The sequence below is a fragment of the Taudactylus pleione genome, unplaced genomic scaffold (assembly GCF_031769625.1).
Source record: "Taudactylus pleione unplaced genomic scaffold, aTauple2 ptg002059l, whole genome shotgun sequence".
Classification (NCBI taxonomy): Eukaryota; Metazoa; Chordata; class Amphibia; order Anura; family Myobatrachidae; genus Taudactylus; species Taudactylus pleione.
In genome coordinates, this window is record NW_028286454.1 from 314,420 (window position 1) to 337,526 (window position 23,107).

Consider the following 23,107-nt stretch of genomic DNA (forward strand, 5'->3'; position numbering starts at 1 on the left):
GACCGTGTTAGGGGCGGGACTGTGTTGAAAGACGCAGCGTCACCGGCACCGGAGGCCATGTACCATGAGACATTCTGAGCAATCTTAGGGCTGCTCTAATGTCCATGGTGTGGCCGATATCAGCTTGATGGTGCGATTTTCAACGCCCAGCTGGTGGGCGTCCCAGTGCGAAGCATAGATTTATCGCAGCCGCTACTGGCCCTCTGAATCAGCCCCAAAGCGCCACACACAGTATACACTGGTAAACTGTTTATATCACCCCTCCAAGAGTCATGGGGGAATATTTATTCTATGCACATTAGGTACGCTGACTTTACACGGCACCTGCCATAGCGACTGTCCCGGCAAGAGACAGTTGATACATTACAAACCAAAGTCATTTTTTTTATTGCCGTATATGTAGAGATACAAAATTATATTTAACTGGGAACTTTGACAATATTTATACATTGGCCCCATACTCTCCAGGGGCCCTCCCAGTTTTTCGCTCCCCATGTCTGACTGAACCGTGCGGCTCTTTGTCATTTTACGCTTCCATATATTCAAGCTCTATTCCTCATCCCGCTCCTTCTGTCAGAGAAGACCTTTAAATGGCCCCAGCCAATAAGAGAACAAGCATCGTGTGACATCATTCCGCCTAACAACGGCATTTAATTTAATGTATAAGATCTCTGGAGTAGCACATCTATAGTCTAACTGTACAAATGACTGCTGACCTTGGTTGGGGCTCTTTGGGATTAAGCGATGTTACTTAAAAAAAAAAACCATACATACAGGATAAACCCCTATAGGAGCAGCAAGGTGTTCAGGGGGGTAATTGTCAGGGGTTTCACCCAATGTGTGACGCAGGAATTATTTGCATGTTTTCAGGAAATACTGTCACAATCTACAGGATTCTCTGTACAGCATAAAAAATAAACAAAAATCATTTTAGAGACCCTAAAGTGCGAGATGAACAGAATGGGGGGTTAGTAGCTGTATATGTATAAGAGTGAATTGAGGGCTGGTATGTATTAAATGGAAGTTGCAGAAAGCATTGAGGCTCCTAATCTCTCTCCAAAGCCTGGGTACTAGTATTGTATGACCAGCGCTGACCCTCGGGGAATATTACAGGGCCAGATCTAGGGGTGTTTTCCAGTCTGCTATAAAGTGTATTATATAAAGAGACTAGCAGCCCCCCACACAGAAATGCCCCATTCATTCCAGCATCGCAGAGGTCATCAATGTCTTTATCTCTCCACAGCGGATGGTCACTCACATGCAGCATTGCGCATGTCTAACGGCGTTTGTGTCCTCAAGTGGAGCCTGCGTCGCACAGGCAAGCAATCTCCTGGACGCTAACACAGTTAGTAACTTGTACATTATAGCCGTATTATACAGGATTTGCGGAGGAAAGCTGCACAATGGGTCCCTACATACATTGCGCTGTCTGTACACTTATTACCACTCATTATAAGTAAATGTACAATTCCGTCACTGGGAAGGGTCACTAGCAATGATTGCAATGGTAGAAGAAATGATAACTGAGGCTATTGAGGGCTTTTTTCTCTACAAGCCTCTACTTTCTGTTTGATAAGAACAGTATAACAGGTGCAGGTTCATTCCGGTGGCTCCATTGTTGTGAGGCTGATGGAGCAAGAGGACGACACGGGCAAAACCCTGGGGTGGAATTCTGCGGAGATCTGTTAGAGACAGAGATGAACAGAAGGTGATGACAGAGAAGTGACAATAGGATTCATTATCACCCTGCAAACATCCATTCCTATGGTGCATCTGCGACATGTGACTTTGTATACACCCATTTTTATGGGAGCGTATTGTAAGATCGCTGCGTCAGTGGTGGGGGGCGAGATATAGAGGATCTTCTGTATGGTGGAATTGGGTGAGGCGTTGCTAGCTGACGCTGGATAAAGGAGTCGGATGGGGCTCGGCGTTGGGGGAGGACTGGTAACACCGGTAATGAAGCAGCGGTAACTCTTTGATAAATACTATGCCTATAAGAGCCATTCACACACTAGGATGCTGAATGGACACTAAACACTTCCCCATCTGGGTTGGGTACGGGATCCCGGCCGTCAGAATCCTGGTGCCAGCATCCCGACAGGGTTAGGATACCCTAACACTACCCTTCCCTCCATGCATCCTAAACCTAACCTTCCCTCAGTGCCAAAACCTAACCCTCCCCCTAACCTCACTACTCACCATCGGCATGCCGGCACCAGGATTCTGACTGGTGACGGGATACCTTCACCGGCATTCTGAGCACTGGAATCCCGACAGCCGGTAATACAACTACCTCCCACCCATCTGTCCCTCAGAGACTCCTGTATAAGGGTTACATGGAAGGTAATAAGAGGCTTCTGCCTGGCTGTTAGAAGGAAGTTCTCATATGTGGTGTGAGGGCCTCCATAGGATCCATACCTCCCCCCCTCTGTCCCTCAGAGACTCCTGTATAAGGGCTACATGGAAGGTAATAAGAGGCTTCTGCCTGGCTGTTAGAAGGAAGTTCTCATATGTGGTGTGAGGGCCTCCATAGGGTCCACACCTCCCCCATCTGTCCCTCAGAGACTCCTGTATAAGGGCTACATGGAAGGTAATAAGGGGCTTCTGCCTGGCTGTTAGAAGGAAGTTCTTGTGTGTGGTGTGAGGGCCTCCATAGGATCCTTCCATGTAGCCCTTATACAGGAGTCTCTGTCCCTCAGAGACTCCTGTATAAGGGCTACATGGAAGGTAATAAGGGGCTTCTGCTTGGCTGTTAGAAGGAAGTTCTCGTGTGTGGTGTGAGGGCCTCCATAGGGTCCATACCTCCCCTCATCTGTCCATCAGAGACTCCTGTATAAGGGTTACATGGAAGGTAATAAGGGGCTTATGCCTGGCTGTTGGAAGGAAGTTCTCATGTGTGGTGTGAGGGCCTCCATAGGATCCATACCTTCCCCCCTCTGTCCCTCAGAGACTCCTGTATAAGGGTTACATGGAAGGTAATAAGGGGCTTCTGTCTGGCTGTTAGAAGGAAGTTCTCGTGTGTGGTATGAGGGCCTCCATAGGGTCCATACCTCCTCAGAACAGGCCACAGTCCTTCAGGTTTTCTTTTATGATAATGTCTGTGACCGCATCAAACACAAACTTTACGTTCTCCGTGTCAGTGGCGCAGGTCATGTGGCTGTAGATTTCCTTCACATCTCGTCGCATGTTCAGTTCCAGAAACTGAGTCTTGATGTAGTTCCCGGCATCCTCATACGTGTTGGGACCTGTGTTACAATGATAAAACACTCAGATTTTGGGGTGTTGTACAAGGGGTTAGGACGGCTCCCTGCCCGGGGGAAGGGGCTCCTCTCACCATCATAGTCCGGGAAGCAGATGCTCAGATGGGCCTTCTTGATTTTTTCTGTGAACACATCTTTCTTGTTGAGGAAAAGGACGATGGAGGTTGTGGCAAAGTAACGGTGGTTACAGATACTGTTGAAGAGGTGCAGGCTCTCGTGCATTCGGTTCTGGCAGGGGAGAAAGTCAGCAACATATTACAGATCAATCTGCTAACCAAATAAATGTAATATCGTGTGTGTTATGCATTTTGTAATGCTGGGACGCGGCCTGGCGCGGTTGTATAGCCATATACTTCTAGGCCAATACAGGCGGCCCCTGTTCAGAGTCCCCTATTCTTCCTTACTGTACGTCATTTCCCAGGATCTCGGCTAAGGATTTGTCCATGTTATTGTTATCCTTTATTTATATGGCGCCACAAGGGCTCGTCAGCGCCTCACAGAGTACATAGCCAGTATGAACAAGATAAGAAAACAGCCACTTACAGTACAGGACATTGCAGGACATGGACAATGTACATAAATATGGCTGCATCAGCGGTCACATTACCCAAATAAGCCGCAGGGCGGCACAACCCATGGTTTTGATGGTGTTCTAGGCAGTGGGGAGGAGATGATGGCATGTCAGGGAAGGAAAAGCAAATGAGGGAAGAGGGCCCTGCTCGTGAGAAAACTGCACTGTTCCTCCTCTCTGGTCCCGGATGCATCTATCTTCCTTCCTCTATGAATTCATATACAGCAGATTATAAGTCCTCATGAGCAAGGTCCCATGTACCCTTTATCTCATGTCTGCGCTCATTACCCGACCTTATATCTGATTGTTTTGTAGGATTTGTTACTAGAACTGTTTGGTGCTGTGGAATTTTTTGTCACCTTACAAATACATGATGCGGCTTCTGATGTACTAAAGGATCTTTGTGTCATGCACTTCATACCTTAGGGTGCGGGGCGCCCCCTATCATATAGAATGGGGAAAAAGGGTAATCTCTCCAGCAGCAGAACTGCCCCTACAGATTGTAATGCGCTGATGGCCGCTGAGCTTTCTGCGCTCTATGTGGCTCTCGTACACATGCCACACTCCCACGTTCACGTCTCATCTCTTCCTTTCACTTCTAACATTGTTTCATTTTTGGAAATGTGACAGGGATGGAATAAGGGGCAGAGGCTGCTCCCTGTATTATATAACACTCACCACCTCATCGTCCTCTACCAGAACCATATCATACGCGCTCAGTGCAGCAATGAAGATGATACAGGTGACACCTTCGAAGCAATGGATCCACTTCTTCCGCTCAGATCGCTGACCTCCTACATCAAACATCCTGCAACGAGGCCAAGTGTCAGTACTAAGGGATGGGCAGGGAACAGCTTTTATACGTAGTGGGGCACAGGGGATAGACTAAGGTCATTGAAAAGCACAGACGCTGGAATACGCAGAGACAAGCCCTGTACACGGTGGGGAAACTACAGGGATTGTGACCGATTCGGAGGCCGGAGATGAGGGAGGCCTGCCAATTCCACGCCATCCATCACTCCGAGAACTTCACTTCTCCAGAGGTCCAAACAGCAGAGCAAATAGCCCAAGAGGCTAGAGGCTAGAGAGGCATTGCCAAGAGGCTAGAGAGGCATTGCCAAGAGGCTTGAGAGGCATTGCCAAACCCTTACCCAAATTTTAGATATTTTCCACCCATGTTGTACAGGAATTAATTTTACCTAAAGTTAAGATCTTTTAAACCAAACTGTGTTTCGATTATACCAGTGGTCTTCACTCTTGACCTGAGGACATCCTGCTCCGTAGGGACATACCCAGGGGCCACAAGTCGTGCAAGGTCATTGAGATAACTAAAATGCAAAAACATTACAGAAAATCTGTAGAACACACCGAACATACACGATGATTGTACAGCAACAGGTTCAAGTCTTACTCATATCAGACAGTCCCTCAGGGCTGCTAAATTGTGGGGTGTAACGTAACCAGAAAACTGGGAATAATGTAATTTACTGTGAAACCTACAGGGACAGATCTGGAGGACAAGACACATTGGTATCTGCCTTTTCTATAAATGTCCCCCAATGATAGCTCATTGTAATGTGCACTGTGATAGCTCATTATAATGTGCACTGTGATAGATCAATATACTGTTGTGTGCTGTGATAGCTCATTATAATGTGCACTGTGATAGATCAATATACTGTTGTGTGCTGTGATAGCTCATTATAATGTGCACTGTGATAGATCAATATACTGTTGTGTGCTGTGATAGCTCATTATAATGAATTGTACTGTGATAGCTCATTAATGTTGAGTATTGTGATATCTCTTTATAATGTTGTGCACTGTGATAGCTCATTATAATGTTGTGCACTGTGATAGCTCACTTTAATGTTGTGCACTGTGATAGCTCATTATAATGTTGTGCACTGTGATAGCTCATTATAATGTTGTGCACTGTGATAGCTCACTTTAATGTTGTGCACTGTGATAGCTCATTATAATGTTGTGCACTGTGATAGCTCATTATAATGTACACTGTGATAGCTCATTATAATGTGTACTATGATTGCTCATTATAATGTTGTGCACTGTGATAGCTTATTATAATGTTGTGCACTGATAGCTCATTATAATATTGTGCACTGTGATAGCTCATTATAATGTTGTGCACTGTGATAGCTCATTATAATATTGTGCACTGTGATAGCTCATTATAATATTGTGCACTGTGATAGCTCATTATAATGTTGTGCATTATACCAAAAACTATTGTACATGGTCCTATCATAGCTAATAATCAGCCAGGTATATACGGGGCATCTGCAGATTGGTGGCTGAGTTGTAATTGGAGAAATAATTTCTTACTATCCTGCTGAATCGTTAAGCTGATATTCCGATGCACGATCGAAGCATGCCTGAATGCCCGTGTCTTTCCACAGGCGTCCAATAATCTCTGCCATGTCTTTGGGCATGGCGCCTTCATCAATGGTGTCTGCCAGGTGCATTAATTTGCGGGCATCATCCTAAAAGTAAAATGGAGTTGTTAACAGGTAACGTTACAGTCACAGCTGCAAAGCAATCTCCTCATGCCCTTATATGCCAGCCCAGAGCCCCCTCATGCCCTTAGATACCAGCCCAGAGCCCCCTCATGCACTTATATGCCAGCCCAGAGCCCCCTTATGCCCTTACATGACAACCCAGAGCCGCCCCCTTATGCCCTTATATGCCAGCCCAGAGCCCCCTCATGCACTTATATGCCAGCCCAGAGCCCCCTTATGCCCATAGATGCCAACCCAGAGCCCCCTCATGCCCTTAGATACCAGCCCAGAGCCCCCTCATGCCCTTATATGCCAGCTCAGAGCCCCCTCATGCCCTTATATGCCAGCCCACAGCCCCCTTATGCCTTTATATGCCCCCTTATGCCCTTAGATGCCAGCCCAGTCGCCTCATGCCCTTATATGCCAACCCAGAGCCCCCACCTCCTCATGACATTATATGCCAGCCCCGAGATCCCACCTCCTCATGCCCTTATATGCCAGCCCAGAGCCCCCACCTCCTCATGCCCTTATATGCCAACCCAGAGCCCCCACCTCCTCATGACCTTATATGCCAGCCCAGAGACCCCACCTCATGACGTTATATGCCAGCCCAGAGACCCCACCTCCTCATGACCTTATATGCCAGCCCAGAGCCCCCACCTCCTCATGACCTTATATGCCAGCCCAGAGATCCCACCTCCTCATGACGTTATATGCCAGCCCAGAGGCCCCACCTGCTCAGACCTTATATGCCAGCCCAGAGCCCCCATCTCCTCATGACCTTATATGCCAGCCCAGAGACCCCACCTCCTTATGACATTATATATGCCAGCCCAGAGACCCCCACCTCCTCATGACCTTATATGCCAGCCCAGAGACCCCACCTCCTCATGACCTTATATGCCAGCCCAGAGACCCCACCTCCTCATGACCTTATATGCCAGCCCAGAGACCCCACCTCCTCATGACCTTATATGCCAGCCCAGAGACCCCACCTCCTCATGACCTTATATGCCAACCCAGAGCCCCCACCTCCTCATGCCCTTATATGCCAGCCCAGAGCCCCCACCTCCTCATGCCCTTATATGCCAGCCCAGAGCCCCCACCTCCTCATGCCCTTATATGCCAGCCCAGAGACCCCACCTCCTCATGACCTTATATGCCAGCCCAGAGACCCCACCTCCTCATGACCTTATATGCCAGCCCAGAGACCCCACCTCCTCATGACCTTATATGCCAGCCCAGAGACCCCACCTCCTCATGACCTTATATGCCAGCCCAGAGACCCCACCTCCTCATGACCTTATATGCCAACCCAGAGACCCCACCTCCTCATGCCCTTATATGCCAGCCCAGAGACCCCACCTCCTCATGACCTTATATGCCAACCCAGAGCCCCCACCTCCTCATGCCCTTATATGCCAGCCCAGAGCCCCCACCTCCTCATGCCCTTATATGCCAGCCCAGAGCCCCCACCTCCTCATGACCTTATATGCCAGCCCAGAGCCCCCACCTCCTCACGACCTTATATGCCAGCCCAGAGCCCCCACCTCCTCACGACCTTATATGCCAGCCCAGAGCCCCCACCTCCTCAAGACCTTATATGCCAGCCCAGAGCCCCCACCTCCTCATGACCTTATATGCCAGCCCAGAGCCCCCACCTCCTCATGACCTTATATGCCAGCCCAGAGCCCCCACCTCCTCATGACCTTATATGCCAGCCCAGAGCCCCCACCTCCTCTTGACCTTATATGCCAGCCCAGAGCCCCCACCTCCTCATGACCTTATATGCCAGCCCAGAGACCCCACCTCCTCATGACCTTATATGCCAGCCCAGAGACCCCACCTCCTCATGACCTTATATGCCAGCCCAGAGACCCCACCTCCTCATGACCTTATATGCCAGCCCAGAGACCCCACCTCCTCATGACCTTATATGCCAGCCCAGAGACCCCACCTCCTCATGCCCTTGCCTTTCCTCACTGAAGAGCATTGCCCTGTCCATCTGTCTCTGCAGCCCGGCTCCTGTAGTCTGCCCGCCCCATGCTACTGACTCCAGTCAAGCCAGCACCTCTGGGGGGGATTACTCAGAGGAGGGGCGGGTGGGCTGGAGCTGCAGTGAGCAACAAGCATATACCCCCAGGTAGAGCTGTCCAGAAGGTTCCCGGATAGGAGGGCCGGGTTTCAGCAGAGGGTGGGCCGCATTCGGCCTGCAGGTCATACTGTAGTTTGGCAGCCCCTGTACTATACATACTATAAAATGAAATCTCCCTCTTACTCTAATACCACCTTTATACAGCCCAGCCCTAATATCACCCTGACAACAACTCCAGCGCTGCCACCTGCGATAGTGCGGGGTCAGTCACATGACCTGTGCCAGGGGGATTGTGGGGGCTCTCCTTCCCCCAACTTACCCTAGTCTATGCCAGACGTCACTAGCACACAGCCCAGTATACACCTAGCAGCTATGACCGGCTATATTATAGGTCACCACCTGTCTAGCAGGGTCACCATACTGGATGTTCAGCGTGTTCATAGCTCTGACGATGGCGAGCATAGACTGCAGCGTGTTTCCGTAAATAATGGCGATAAACTCCAGACATTCTTCAAGGGAGTAACCGTCCTGATGAATGATTCTGAAACAAAAAATTATAAAGACTGAAAATGGCTGCAAAAGAGCAAAGTTAGGGGGCAACAATGTACCTGGTCATCCAATCACTGTGTAGCAGGAAAGGGGTGTGGTACTGACAACTACAGCATAGAGACAGTTGTCAATAGACTAGGGATGGACATTGAGAGCCCGCCATCAAATGATGTCTGGGCTTCCTGCATTGAAACTCGCGATGCGATGGTAACTAACCATCGTATCAAAATAAATTGAAGGAAAAAACATTCAGATGTTTGGCTCATCTACTAAAAAACATATTTGGGCATACGCAATAGGGACCCGCAGCTGTTCTTGATGTTATGGCTGAATTCGGATATATTTTAAGTCGAATGGCCATCGCTTCCACACCATTCCATGGCGGCAGCTATCGGAAAACCGTCATCAAATGGTAAAAATACTGCCATCACTAGAAAAACATCGATGGTGTTAAAGCATCGAAATTCAATGTCCATCCCTACAATAGACAGCATAATTCATCATGGATCGCAATTGCAACTGCGTCCGCAGATCAGTCGATGGTGCGTACTGCGCGTGCACCGCAGTGTGCGTGCATGAGTTAGCATTGTGATCACTCACGCAGAAAGAAAGCCATCGCAGAGTGAGTGACGTAAGGTCAGCGTTTGGGGGGTGGTGACAGGGGAGTGGTCGGAGTGCCTGTCCGTTTGAACGCCATTGCTAAGGGCGTGCATTAGAGATTGCGACGCCATACGCAGCTTGAATACTTACTGCGTGCAATGAGGTTAGCGATTTCTAAGTAAGGTCAGGGCTGCTGTAATTCTGTGTGAGGGGCGGATGGTACTCGATGTTACCGATGTCTATGGAGGTTTGCAAGTTATTACAAATGTGAGAGAGTGGTAGTGGGAGGAGTCTCTATGCTGGCAGTGCGATGGCAATCATTAGCATATTTTCGCAGCAGACCTACGATGCCGTACGCAGCTTGTGTAGTCACTGCGTGCCATGAGGTTATCAATGCCTGAGCTTGTGCCAGTGTGCGTGAGGCTGCGATTGTACCCGATGTTACCAATGGTTTCTCAGTCTTGCTAAGTATTACGGATGTTCGTAAGGTAAGGTGGACGTCCTTATGTAGTGCTGTGACAGCATAGCTATCGCAGAGGATTAGCATACTATCGCAGTGAGACTGTCTGTGTAATCGCTATTGCAGTTGCGATCCGTACTGAATCAGGCCCAATATCCTCTATACTGATTTATTAAACATTAATTAGTTCTAGAACATAGCAGTGAAGGGAGCAGCATTGATGATGGTATGATAGGGTGAAAGCAATGAGAGCCGGGGCTGAGATCTGTAGGGGGCTGTAGGGAGCAATATGTAATATACTCACTTCATCTGTTTTACAATGGTGCTTTTCCCGGACTCACCAGCTCCTGGAACATAAGAAAGATGAAATCAATTCTAATGCTGGCATGAAGATATACATCTATATACATGGGCAGCAATATGGCTCTTCCTGTACAGCAGCATCCAATGGTACTTGTCAGAGCCGTAACTAGACTTTTGGTGCCCTGTGCCAGAGAGAGCATTGGCGCCCCCCCACCCCTCCTTTTTTAAATAGGGACATCATATAGTGCACCTGAGAGAGGGCCATGGCCTCATGGGGAAGAGCCAGGGAAGAGATAGGAGAGGCCAGGAGATGCTGGGGATAAATAGGGACATAATATAGTGCACCTGAGAGAGGGCCATGGCCTCATGGGGAAGGGCCAGGGAAGAGATAGGGGAGGCCAGGAGATGCCGGGGATAAATAGGGACATAATATAGTGCACCTGAGAGAGGGCCATGGCCTTATGGGGAAGGGCCAGGGAAGAGATAGGAGAGGCCAGGAGATGCTGGGGATAAATAGGGACATAATATAGTGCACCTGAGAGAGGGCCATGGCCTTATGGGGAAGGGCCAGGGAAGAGATGGGGGAGGCCAGGAGATGCTGGGGATAAATAGGGACATAATATAGTGCACCTGAAAAAGGGCCATGGCCTCATGGGGAAGGGCCAGGGAAGAGATAGGGGAGGCCAGGAGATGCTGGGGATAAATAGGGACATAATATAGCGCACCTGAGAGAGGGCCATGGCCTCATGGGGAAGGGCCAGGGAAGAGATAGGAGAGGCCAGGAGATGCTGGGGATAAATAGGGACATAATATAGTGCACCTGAGAGAGGGCCATGGCCTCATGGGGAAGGGCCAGGGAAGAGATAGGGGAGGCCAGGAGATGCTGGGGATAAATAGGGACATAATATAGTGCACCTGAGAGAAGGCTATGGTCTCATGGGGAAGGGCCAGGGAAGAGATATGGGAGGCCAGGAGATGCTGGGGATAAATAGGGACATAATATAGTGCACCTGAGAGAGGGCCATGGTCTCATGGGGACAAGCCAGGGAAGAGATAGGAGAGGCCAGGAGATGCTGGGGATAAATAGGGACATAATATAGTGCACCTGAGAGAGGGCCATGGCCTCATGGGGAAGGGTCAGGGAAGAGATAGGGGAGGCCAGGAGATGCTGGGGATAAATAGGGACATAATATAGTGCACCTGAGAGAGGGCCATGGCCTCATGGGGAAGGGCCAGGGAAGAGATAGGGGAGGCCAGGAGATGCTGGGGATAAATAGGGACATAATATAGTGCACCTGAGCGAGGGCCATGGCCTCATGGGGAAGGGCCAGGGAAGAGATAGGAGAGGCCAGGAGATGCTGGGGATAAATAGGGACATAATATAGTGCACCTGAGAGAGGGCCATGGCCTCATGGGGAAGGGCCAGGGAAGAGATAGGAGAGGCCAGGAGATGCTGGGGATAAATAGGGACATAATATAGTGCACCTGAGAGAGGGCCATGGCCTCATGGGGAAGGGCCAGGGAAGAGATAGGGGAGGCCAGGAGATGCTGGGGATAAATAGGGACATAATATAGTGCCCCTGAGAGAGGGCCATGGCCTCATGGGGAAGGGACAGGGAAGAGATAGGGGAGGCCAGGAGATGCTGGGGATAAATAGGGACATAATATAGTGCACCTGAGAGAGGGCCATGGCCTCATGGGGAAGGGCCAGGGAAGAGATAGGGGAGGCCAGGAGATGCTGGGGCTAAAAGAACAGAAAGCTACAAGTGAGAATGATTGAACCTGTCACTTTTCCTGTTTATAAACAGCGCCCCCTGCCCTGCAGTGCCCTGTGCCATGGCACTGGTCGCACAACCCTAGTTACAGCCCTGGTACTAGTTGTAGCATTTGGGTCACTGAAGACTGGGTACTTTAAACTGACTGTATATTTTGTAAGGAACTTTGTATAAAGTAAGTAGAGTAATGCCCCCCACATACATGATGGATTCTCGCAATTCCCCAATCCCCAGGCGCTCGGTTCGGGGCATCAGGGAAATCCAACATGTTCGATTTGTCTGAGTTGCCGATCTGAATAAAATATTATTGGTATTGGTAAATCAGTGATTTTTACCATGAAGAATTTCCCAGATTCCCCGACACATCTCCAATCATCGATGGCCGCCGGCCGGTGTTTCCAATCGATGGATTGGCGGTACCGGTTGGATAAGGCAATTGGGGGAATGGCTGCATGATGTATGGGGCACTTTAGATTGAAATTATCTCAGTTTTGTCCTAAATTGTCAGTCGTTCCGTTGGTTATGTGGGAGGGACCTTTTAATTTCTAATAGAGAGGGACATAAATAATCCATTAAACCCTATAGCAGGGGTAAGCAACCTGTGGCACTCCAGCTGTTGTGGAACTACACATCCCAGCCTGCCCTGCCACAGTTTTAGCATGCCCTAACATCTGGAATGTGTAGTTCCACAGCAGCTGGGTTTCACAGGTTGCCTACACCTGCCCTATACCACGCAATGGGCCTCATTCAGAGATGGGCACGATTGCAGCCATGTTTGCGATTTTTGTCGGTGTCGCAGTGGTGGTAATATTCCGCTTTCTCCTTGTGTGTACTAGTGAACGCCGGAGAGTGCAAGCCCTGACACGCCCACTTAAACCTTCTATCGGATGAGGTGTTGTCATGTGTGCAAACCACTTATCATACTAACATAAAATAAAGACACTGAGACGTGGATTTGGCAGATAACTTGATGGCGATTTATTGGAGCAATAATAATTATTATTTATTTATTATTTATATAAGATATAAGGATGTATGGTGGCAAAGAAAGGACGGCCAGAAATCAGCCAAATCTGCTATGCCCACACACAAACAACAAAAGGCATAGCAGGCGTAGATCGCCCAGAGTGCATACACATAACAATGTAACTCATATCATCAACAAAAAGGTAACGCTCAGCCTCTATCTTGACTTCCCACCCGTTTAGGTGGTGATACTGCCCCCCGTTAGGTTGGTACAGCCAACTACCAGTCAACAGAAGGGAGCGCCCTTAAATCATAATTGCACCCTGACTGGTGACCTGCCGTTCTTTCCCGCCACCCAAAACCAAACCCACAACATACCAAAATTTATAGGGGAGGGAGGGTGGGGAATCTGGAACAAAGAGGCTTTGGCCACACTTCTAGCCCATTATATAATGTTCCTGTTACAAACCCGCCCCTGCTTGCCATAGGCTAACTCCCACAAGTAATTTGCATACATGCCTGCCCCCATCCTAGAGGTTTAAAACACCTCTTTTCTTATGCAATCATTCGGTTTCTCTTCTCTGCCAGTGGACAGTGCAACTCGTCTGGTGGTCCCAAATGGGTTCCCGGACTATAGATAGACAGTAATTAGATAGACACCAGATGTTAGACAGTCAATAGGTCGACAGGGACAACAGGTTGACACACTAAAGGTCGACATGTAAGATGGTCGACATGGTCAAAAAGTCGACACAAAATGGTCAATGAAATAAAAAAGATCGACACATGCATTTTTCTAGGGTTAGGCACTTACTAGTGGGCCAGGGTTAATCACTTACCCCGATGGTTAGCGTTAGGCACTTACCCCGACGGTTAAGGTTAGGCACCAGTAGGTTAGGCACTCGAAGGGACGGTTAGGGTTAGGTACCAGGAGGGAGGGTTAGGGTGAAGATTAGATGTAGAAAATAATAATGTGTCGACAATATCTTCTTACATGTTGACCTTTAGTGTGTCAACCTATTGTCCCTGTTGACCTTTTGTCCCTGTCGACCTATTGACTGTCTTATATCTAGGGGTAAATTTACTAAGCTGAGAGTTCGGGAGAGTTTGGGCATTTTTTCCCACTCTCAAATTTGCTAATGTCAAACTCGGGAGAGAGATCTCCTCTGCTATGGGAAAATACTGGAGAGTTCACAAACTCTCTTTAATTCACCATCGCCAAAACTCGAGAACCTTTTCACTGGTGAAGATAGGATTCTGGAATTTACCAAGCAGAGAGTTTCTAAACTCTCATGAGATGGGAAAACTCTCCTGTAAAAACTCGTGAAAAAAATACATCTGCCTGTGATCTGAGAGGTTGGCAGAAACGTACACAGATCGCTGTGATCCATGTATGTTTCTGCCTGTAAATATAGAAAAAAATCAGAAAAATAATGACAAAAGCCTAACCAGCCAGTCCTGGTTTCTAAAATTACGGGGAACAAAATGTGTAAGGTTCCACCGTAATTTAGAAACCAACACCAGGCTGCAGGGCCAGTCCTGGTCTTAAATATAGGGGAGAAAAAATTGCGTAGGGTCCCCCCTATATTTATAACCAGCACCAGACCCAAAACGGCCAGGCTATAATGCCACAGCCCGGAGACCCTTTCACCGGGGCTCCGGGGCCAAAGCAATATCAGCCCAAGCCGGTCAGGCCAAGCCGGGGATCTCAGGGGAGGTGGGGACCCCCCAAGAAGGGGTTCCCCCCCGAATCCCCTAGCTTGGACTGAAGCCCGGGGCTCTTCTCCGCACCCCTTGAGCGTTGGGTACGGGGGTAATCATGTAAAGAATAGACGTAAACGATTGTATTTTACAGTGGGACTACAGGTGCCAGCATGCCTGCCCATTGGCACTTGTGGAACTACAAGTGCCAGCAGACGGGCGACACCTGTGCCCCCACTGTAAAATAAATAGCTAAAGAAAGACAAAACACACACACGTGATTAGTAAAGCTTTATTACATACACCTGCCCATTCACACATACTTACTAGGGGTGAGCGGGTTCGGATTTCTGAAATCCGAACCCCCCCGAGCCCCCCCGATCCGAGTCCGATCCGAATCAGGCTCGACTTTTCCCGCCTGACTCGGATCTGAAATCGAGGCAAAACGTCATCATCCCGCCTTCCGAGTCTCGCGGGTTTTGGATCCTATATAAGGTACCCACGTCGGCGCCATTTTCTCACTCGGCTGTGGACAGTGAAGAGGGAGGGTGGGAGTTAGGGCTGTGTAGTGTAGTGTAGTGTAGTGCTGCTGTTGTCCACTACTTCAAAGTCCATAGGGGCTGGCTGTGTTGTGCTGTGCTGCTGTTGTTAATAGGTGCTGTGTCCACTACTTCAAAGTCCATAGGGGCTGGCTGGACTGTGTTGTGCAGTCAGTTCTCCATAGGGGCTGTGTCCACTCCAAAGTCCTGTGCAGTGTCCCAGTCCTAAAGAGGTGCTGTAGTGTTGTCCAGGGGGTGCTCTGTCCATCAGGGGTGCTCCCCCCAAGTGCTAAAAAAATAATATATTTTCTGTGTTTGTGAATTGTGTGCGCAGTAGCCGCACGTGCATCAACAAAGTAGTGCCAAGCGTGTGCCTGTGTCATAAGTAAAGGGCCGGCTGGCTTGACCGTTAAGGGTGCTGTAACCCCCGAAAGTACACTCCAGTCCAAACCAAAAAAAAAATTATTTTCTGTGTTTGTGAATTGTGTGCGCAGTAGCCGCACGTGCATCAACAAAGTAGTGCCAAGCGTGCGCCTGTGTCATAAGTAAAGGGCCGGCTGGCTTGACCGTTAAGGGTGCTGTAACCCCCGAAAGTACACTCCAGTCCAAACCAAAAAAAAAATTATTTTCTGTGTTTGTGAATTGTGTGCGCAGTAGCCGCACGTGCATCAAGAAAGTAGTGCCAAGCGTGCGCCTGTCATAAGTAAAGGGCCGGCTGGCTAGACCGTTAAAGGGTGCTGTAACCCCCAAAGTACACTCCAGTCCAAACCAAAAAAAAAATTATTTTCTGTGTTTGTGAATTGTGTGCGCAGTAGCCGCACGTGCATCAACAAAGTAGTGCCAAGCATGCGCCTGTGTCATAAGTAAAGGGCCGGCTGGCTAGACCGTTAAAGGGTGCTGTAACCCCCAAAGTACACTCCAGTCCAAACCAAAAAAAAAATTATTTTCTGTGTTTGTGAATTGTGTGCGCAGTAGCCGCACGTGCATCAACAAAGTAGTGCCAAGCGTGCGCCTGTGTCATAAGTAAAGGGCCGGCTGGCTTGACCGTTAAAGGGTGCTGTAACCCCCAAAGTACAGTCCAGTCCAAATCAAAAAAAAATTATTTTCTGTGTTTGTGAATTGTGTGCCCAGTAGCCGCACGTGCATCAACAAAGTAGTGCCAAGCGTGCGTCTGTGTCATAAGTAAAGGGCCGGCTGGCTTGACCGTTAAAGGGTTCTGTAACCCCCAAAGTACACTCCAAACCAAAAAAATATATATTTTCTGTGTTTGTGACTTGTGTGCACTGTGGCTGCACGTGCATCAACAAAGGAGCAGCGCCAAGCGTGCGCCTGTGTCCCATAAGTAAAGAGCCGGCTGGCTCATTTCTTAAAGGGTGGTGTAACCCACAAAGTGCACTACTCTCCAGCAAAAATAAAAAAATATTTTCTGTGTTTGTGTGCGCTTTAGCCGCACGTATATATATCAATATAACATAAATGGAGGACCAAACTTTCTCCGATTAAAAATAAAATAGGGAAAGATCAAGAACCACTTCCTCCTAGTGCTGTTGCTGCTGCTGGGAGTTGTTCATCATCCCAGAGAGGAAGTAGGAACATCACTACTTTTACTAAACAATTGACCCTCCAACAGTCCCTAGCGATGAGGATGAAGTACGACAGCAGTCATCCTGAAGCAAAACGTATAACTGAGGCCTTGACTGCTATGTTGGTGTTAGACGTGCGTCCGGTATCCGACATTAGTGCAGTGGGATTTAGACAATTGATGGAGGTAGTGTGTCCTCGGTTCCAAATCCCGTCTAGATTCCACCTGCATCCTCAAAGCAGCAGCGACAAGCGTGCATCTGTCTGTTAAAGGGTGGTGACACCCTCAAAGTGTGCTACACAAACAATTAAAATATTCTTCTTCTTTTTTCTGTCTTTGTGAATTGTGTGGGCTGTAGCCGCACCTGCATCCTTAAAGCAGCAGCGACAAGCGTGCGTCTGTCTGTTAAAGGGTGGTGTAACTCTCAAAGTGCTCCAAAAAATAAAAAACTATTTTTTTAATGTGTTTGTGACTTGTGTGCGATGTAGCCACACTTGCATCCTCAAAGCAGCAGCGACAAGCATGCGTCTGTCTGTTAAAGGGTGGTGACACCCTCAAAGTGTGCTACACAAACAATAAAAATATTCTTCTTCTTTTTTCTGTCTTTGTGAATTGTGTGGGCTGTAGCCGCACCTGCATCCTTAAAGCAGCAGCGACAAGCGTGCGTCTGTCTGTTAAAGGGTGGTGACACCCTCAAAGTGTGCTACACAAACAATTAAAATATTGTTCTTTTTTCTCTTTGTGAATTGTGTGGGCTGTAGCCGCACCTGCATCCTTAAAGCAGCAGCGACTAGCGTGCGTCTGTCTGTTAAAGGGTGGTGACACCCTCAAAGTGTGCTACACAAACAATAAAAATATTCATCTTCTTTTTTCTGTCTTTGTGAATTGTGTGGGCTGTAGCCGCACCTGCATCCTTAAAGCAGCAGTGACAAGCGTGCGTCTGTCTGTTAAAGGGTGGTGACACCCTCAAAGTGTGCTACACAAACAATAAAAATATTCTTCTTCTTTTTTCTGTCTATGTGAATTGTGTGGGCTGTAGCCGCACCTGCATCCTTAAAGCAGCAGCGACAAGCGTGCGTCTGTCTGTTAAAGGGTGGTGACACCTCAAAGTGTTCTACACAAACAATTAAAATATTGTTCTTTTTTTTCGGTCTTTGTGAAATGTGTTGGCTGTAGCCGCACCTGCATCCTTAAAGCAGCAGCGACAAGCGTGCGTCTGTCTGTTAAAGGGTGGTGTAACTCTCAAAGTGCTCCAAAAAATAAAAAACTATTTTTTTAATGTGTTTGTGACTTGTGTGCGATGTAGCCGCACTTGCATCCTCAAAGCAGCAGCGACAAGCGTGCGTCTGTCTGTTAAAGGATTACATCGGTGACAGCATCCAAGTAGGCATGTCAGACAGTCCGTACCTGTACTGGCAGGAAAAAGAAGCAATTTGGAGGTCCCTGTACAAACTGGCTCTATTTTACCTGAGTTGCCCCCCCTCCAGTGTGTACTCCGAAAGAGTGTTTAGTGCAGCCGGGAACCTTGTCAGCGAAAGGCGTAGGAGGTTGCTTCCACAAAATGTGGAGAAGATGATGTTCATAAAATGAATTATCAACTCTTCCAGGGAGACCAGCCTCCAGAACGTACAGAGGGACCTGTGGTTCCAGCAGGGACGAATTAATACTCTGTGAGGATGAGGATGTACACACTGAAGAGGGTGAGGAATCGGTGGATGAGGAGGATGAGGATGACATCTTGCCTCCGTAGAGCCAGTTTGTGCAGGGACAGATAAATTGCCAGCTTGTTTTGTGGGGGCCCAAACGAACCAATCATTTCAGCCACAGTCATGTGGCAGACCCTGGCGCTGAAATGATTGGTTTGTTAAAGTGTGCATGTCCTGTTTATACAACATAAGGGTGGGTGGGAGGGCCCAAGGACAATTCCATCTTGCACCTCTTTTTTTTCTTTGCATTATGTACAGTTTGGGGCCTAGTTTTTCAATGCCATCCTGTCTGCCACTGCAGTGTCACGCCTAGATGGGTCACGTGTTTGTGCCGCCCACTCGTGTCGCTTAGCATAGTCATCCAGCTACCTCGGTGCAACCTTTTGGACATAAAAACACTATTGTGAGGTGTGAGGTATTCAGAATAGACTGGAAATGAGTGGAAATTAAGGTTATTGAGGTTAATAATAGCATAGGAGCAGAAAAACCTACAAATTCTGTGATTTTAGCTGTTTTTATGCTTTTTTTCAAAAAAATACAGATCCAAAACACAAAACCCAGAACCCAAAACACGGAAGGGTGGTTTTGGCAAAACCAATCCAGATCCAAAACACGAAGAAAGATCCAGATCCAAAACCAAAACTCAAAACACGAAAAGTGGCCGGTGCACACCCCTAATACTTACCTATACCAGTTGCTTCTGTCCTCTTCTCCAGTAGAATCCTTAATGACTGGCCCTGCAAAAAAGATTGCATACTCTCCTATATCCTGGCGCTGGTCTCCGCAGTAATCAATGGACTTTGCAAAAAAAAAAAATGAGTTTCCCGATCCACGTGGGAACTGTCAGTAGCCGGAGCCAATCAGCGGCCGCACTACAGTTAGCGCAGCCGCTGATTGGCTGGCGGGACTGCAAAGCCCGTGCAGTCCCGTCAGCTGGCATTCGGGAGGTATCAGTATGTGTGGCAACACACATACTGATACCGGGTGCGTGGATCGGGACACCCGTTCCAAACACTCCACCATTGGCACACCACCGGCGCACCATTGACCTTTGCACTAGGCTATGGCAGGCGCAGTGTCTCCTTCTCAACTCCGGATAACCATGGACCCTGTGATGGCAGCTGCACTCACTGACTCGCCCACCACACTCCCATAACACGCCCCTGAGACTGACTTTTTATGCGCACACTTCAGGCCACCTCCCGGGAACGCCCGTGGTTTTACCTCGCCGGGGGTGAGCGGGTTCGGATTTCTGAAATCCGAGCCCCCCAGATCCGAGGCTGATCCGAGTCAGGCTCGACTTTTCCCGCCTGACTCAGATCTGAAATCGAGGCAAAACATCATCATCCTGTCTTCCGGGTCTCGCGGGTTTTGGATCCTATATAAGGTACCCGCGTCGGCGCCTTTTTCTCACTCGGCTGTGGACAGTGAAGAGGGAGGGTGGGAGTTAGGGCTGGCAGGGCTGTGTAGTGTAGTGTAGTGTAGTGCTGCGCTGTGCTGCGCTGTGCTGCTGTTGTCCATAGGGGCTGGCTGTGCTGCGCTGTGCTGCTGTTGTCCATAGGGGCTGTGTCCACTACTTCAAAGTCCATAGGGGCTGGCTGTGTTGTGCTGCTGTTGTCCATAGGGGCTGTGGGCCTGATTCAGAGCCGGACGCAATTAGCGCTCGCTCGTTCAGAAAAAGGGGGTGGCTATTCAAATGAACCGTTCGCTCTTTGCGTTCTGTTGCCGCCTCTGTCTGAATGAGCGAACAAAACATGCGGGCGTTTATTTGAAAAATACGCCCCCTGGCCGCTCGCATCATACGTCATGTCCGCTATTTATTAGATTAATCGAGTACATCGAACAGCGTATGAACTGTTCGCTATTCTTGTGGTTGGGTTTTGCTACCACTATATTGCGAGCAGTTCTGACTATAAAACAACCAGGTGACGTGGGCAATGACGCTGCTGTAGTAATTATGCACACCCATAAAACGCCCATTTTGACCTTTAAGCACGCCTGCGTTCTGATCTCCACTCCCCGTTTTCAAGCACCTTCCCCTGTTACCTCCCACATACGCCTCCTCATGTCATTTAAAATAGCAGGCCCTCGCTATATAGCGAACAAATGATTTTCGGCCGCACTGACTGGTTCGCGCATGCGTATTAAAAACCGTACGCATGCGCAGATGGGCGAACATCGCTCGGAACGAGCATACTGCCGCTTACGAGCGGCTCTGAATCAGGCCCAGTGTCCACTCCTTCAAAGTCCATAGGGGCTGGCTGGACTGTGTTGTGCAGTCAGTTGTCCATAGGGGCTGTGTCCACTCCAAAGTCTTGTGCAGTGTCCCAGTCCTAAAGGGGTGCTGTAGTGTTGTCCAGGGGGTGCTCTGTCCATCAGGGGTGCTCCCCCCAAGTGCAAAAAAAAAATATTTTTTCTGTGTTTGAATTGTGTGCACTGTGGCTGCACGTGCATCAACAAAGGAGCAGCGCCAAGCGTGCGCCTGTGTCCCATAGGTAAAGGGCCAGCTGGCTTGACCACTAAAGGGTGCTGTAACCCCCAAAGGGCACTCCAAACAAAATAAAAAAATATATTTTATTGTGTTTGTGAATTGTGTGCGCAGTAGCTGTACGTGCATCAACAAAGTAGTGCCAAGCGTGCGCCTGTGTCATAGGTAAAGGGCCGGCTAGCTTGACCGTTAAAGGGTGCTGTAACCCCCAAAGTACACTCCAAACAAAATAAAAAAATATTTTCTGTGTTTGTGAATTGTGTGCGCAGTAGCCGCATGTGCATCAACAAAGTAGTGCCAAGCGTGCGCCTGTGTCCCATAAATAAAGGGCCGGCTGGATTGACCGCTAAAGGATGCTGTAACCCCCAAAGGGCACTCCAAACAAAATAATTTTTTTTTCTGTGTTTGTGAATTGTGTGCACTGTGACTGCACGTGCATCAACAAAGGAGCAGCGCCAAGCGTGTGCCTGTGTCCCATAAGTAAAAGGCCGGCTGGCTTGTCTGTTAAAGGGTGCTGTAATGCCCAAAGGGCACTCCAAACAAAATAAAAAAAAATATTTTCTGTGTTTGTGATTTGTATGCGCAGTAGCCGCACGTGCATCAACAAAGTAGTGCCAAGCGTGCGCCTGTGTCCCATAAGTAAAGGGCCGGCTGGCTCATTTCTTAAAGGGTGCTGTAACCCCCAAAGTACACTCCAAACAAAATAAAAAAATATTTTCTGTGTTTGTGAATTGTGTGCGCAGTAGCCGCATGTGCATCAACAAAGTAGTGCCAAGCGTGCGCCTGTGTCCCATAAGTAAAGGGCCGGCTGGCTCATTTCTTAAAGGGTGGTGTAACCCACAAAGTGCACTAGTCTCCAACAAAAATAAAAAATTATTTTCTGTGTTTGTGTGCGCCTTAGCCGCACGTATATATCAATATAACATAAATGGAGGACCAAACTTTCTCCGATAAAAATAAAATAGGGAAAGATCAAGAACCACTTCCTCCTAGTGATGAAGCTGCTGCCACTAGTCATGACACAGACGATAACATGCCATCAACGTCGTCTGCCAAGGCCGATGCCCAATGTCATAGTAGAGGGCACATACAATCCCAAATGACAAAGTTCAGGAAAATGACCTTGAAAAAAACATTTAAATCATCTGAAGAGAAACGTAAACTTGCCAATATGCCATTTACGACACGGAGTGGCAAGGAATGGCTAAGGTCTATCCCTATGTTCATGACTAGTGGTTCAGCTTCACATGACGATGGAAGCCATCCTCCCACTAAAAAAATCAAACGAGTTAAGCTGGCAAAAGCACAGCGAAGAACTGTGCGTTCTAAGGAGATATCACAAATCCCGAAGGAGAGTCCAAGTGTGGTGGCGGTTGCTATGCCTGACCTTCCCAGCACTGGACGGGAAGAGGTGGCTCTTTCCACCATTTGCACGCCCCCTGCAAGTGCTGAAAGGAGCACCCACAGTCCACTTGCTGATATGCAAATTGAAGATGTCACTGTTGAAGTACAACAGGATGAGGATACTGGTGTAGCTGGCGCTGAGGAGGAAGTTGGCGAGGAGGATTCTGATGGTGATGTGGTTTGTTTAAATCAGGCTCCGGGGGAGACAGTTGTTGTCCGTGGGATGAAAAAGCCCATCACGGTCATGCCTGGGCAGAAGACCAAACATTCCACCTCTTTGGTCTGGCAATATTTCTATCCAAATCCAGACAACAACTGTCTTGCCATATGTACCATATGTAAAGGTGAAATAAGTAGGGGTAGGGACGTTAACCACCTAGGAACATCCTCCCTTATACGGCACCTGCAGCGCGTTCATAAAAAGTTACTGTCAAGTTCAGAAACTTTGGCTAAGACCGTAAGCAGCCCAGGGACACCTAAATCCCATTGTCCTGTTGTATCCAAGCGCCTGCAAACCACACCGTCAACTCCCTCCTCGTCAATTTCCTCCTTAGTCAGGATCGGAAGTAGTCCTGCAGGCCATGTC

General features: G+C 48.5%; 1 protein-coding gene across 1 annotated transcript in view; it reads right to left on the reverse strand.

Moving 5' to 3' along the window:
* Window positions 1-368: 368 nt before the first annotated feature.
* GNAT1 (G protein subunit alpha transducin 1) overlaps window positions 369-23,107 on the reverse strand; it is a 28,006-nt gene continuing 5,267 nt past the window's right edge. Inside the window, exons 2-9 of the mRNA XM_088465634.1 lie at window positions 10,362-10,404; window positions 8,848-8,989; window positions 6,181-6,338; window positions 5,034-5,162; window positions 4,513-4,642; window positions 3,338-3,491; window positions 3,054-3,248; window positions 369-1,682 (exon numbers count right to left, since the gene is read on the reverse strand). Coding sequence (XP_088321760.1) covers window positions 3,058-3,248; window positions 3,338-3,491; window positions 4,513-4,642; window positions 5,034-5,162; window positions 6,181-6,338; window positions 8,848-8,989; window positions 10,362-10,404 — 947 coding nt within the window. The 3' untranslated portion in view covers window positions 369-1,682; window positions 3,054-3,057. The remainder of the gene's footprint in view (window positions 1,683-3,053; window positions 3,249-3,337; window positions 3,492-4,512; window positions 4,643-5,033; window positions 5,163-6,180; window positions 6,339-8,847; window positions 8,990-10,361; window positions 10,405-23,107) is intronic.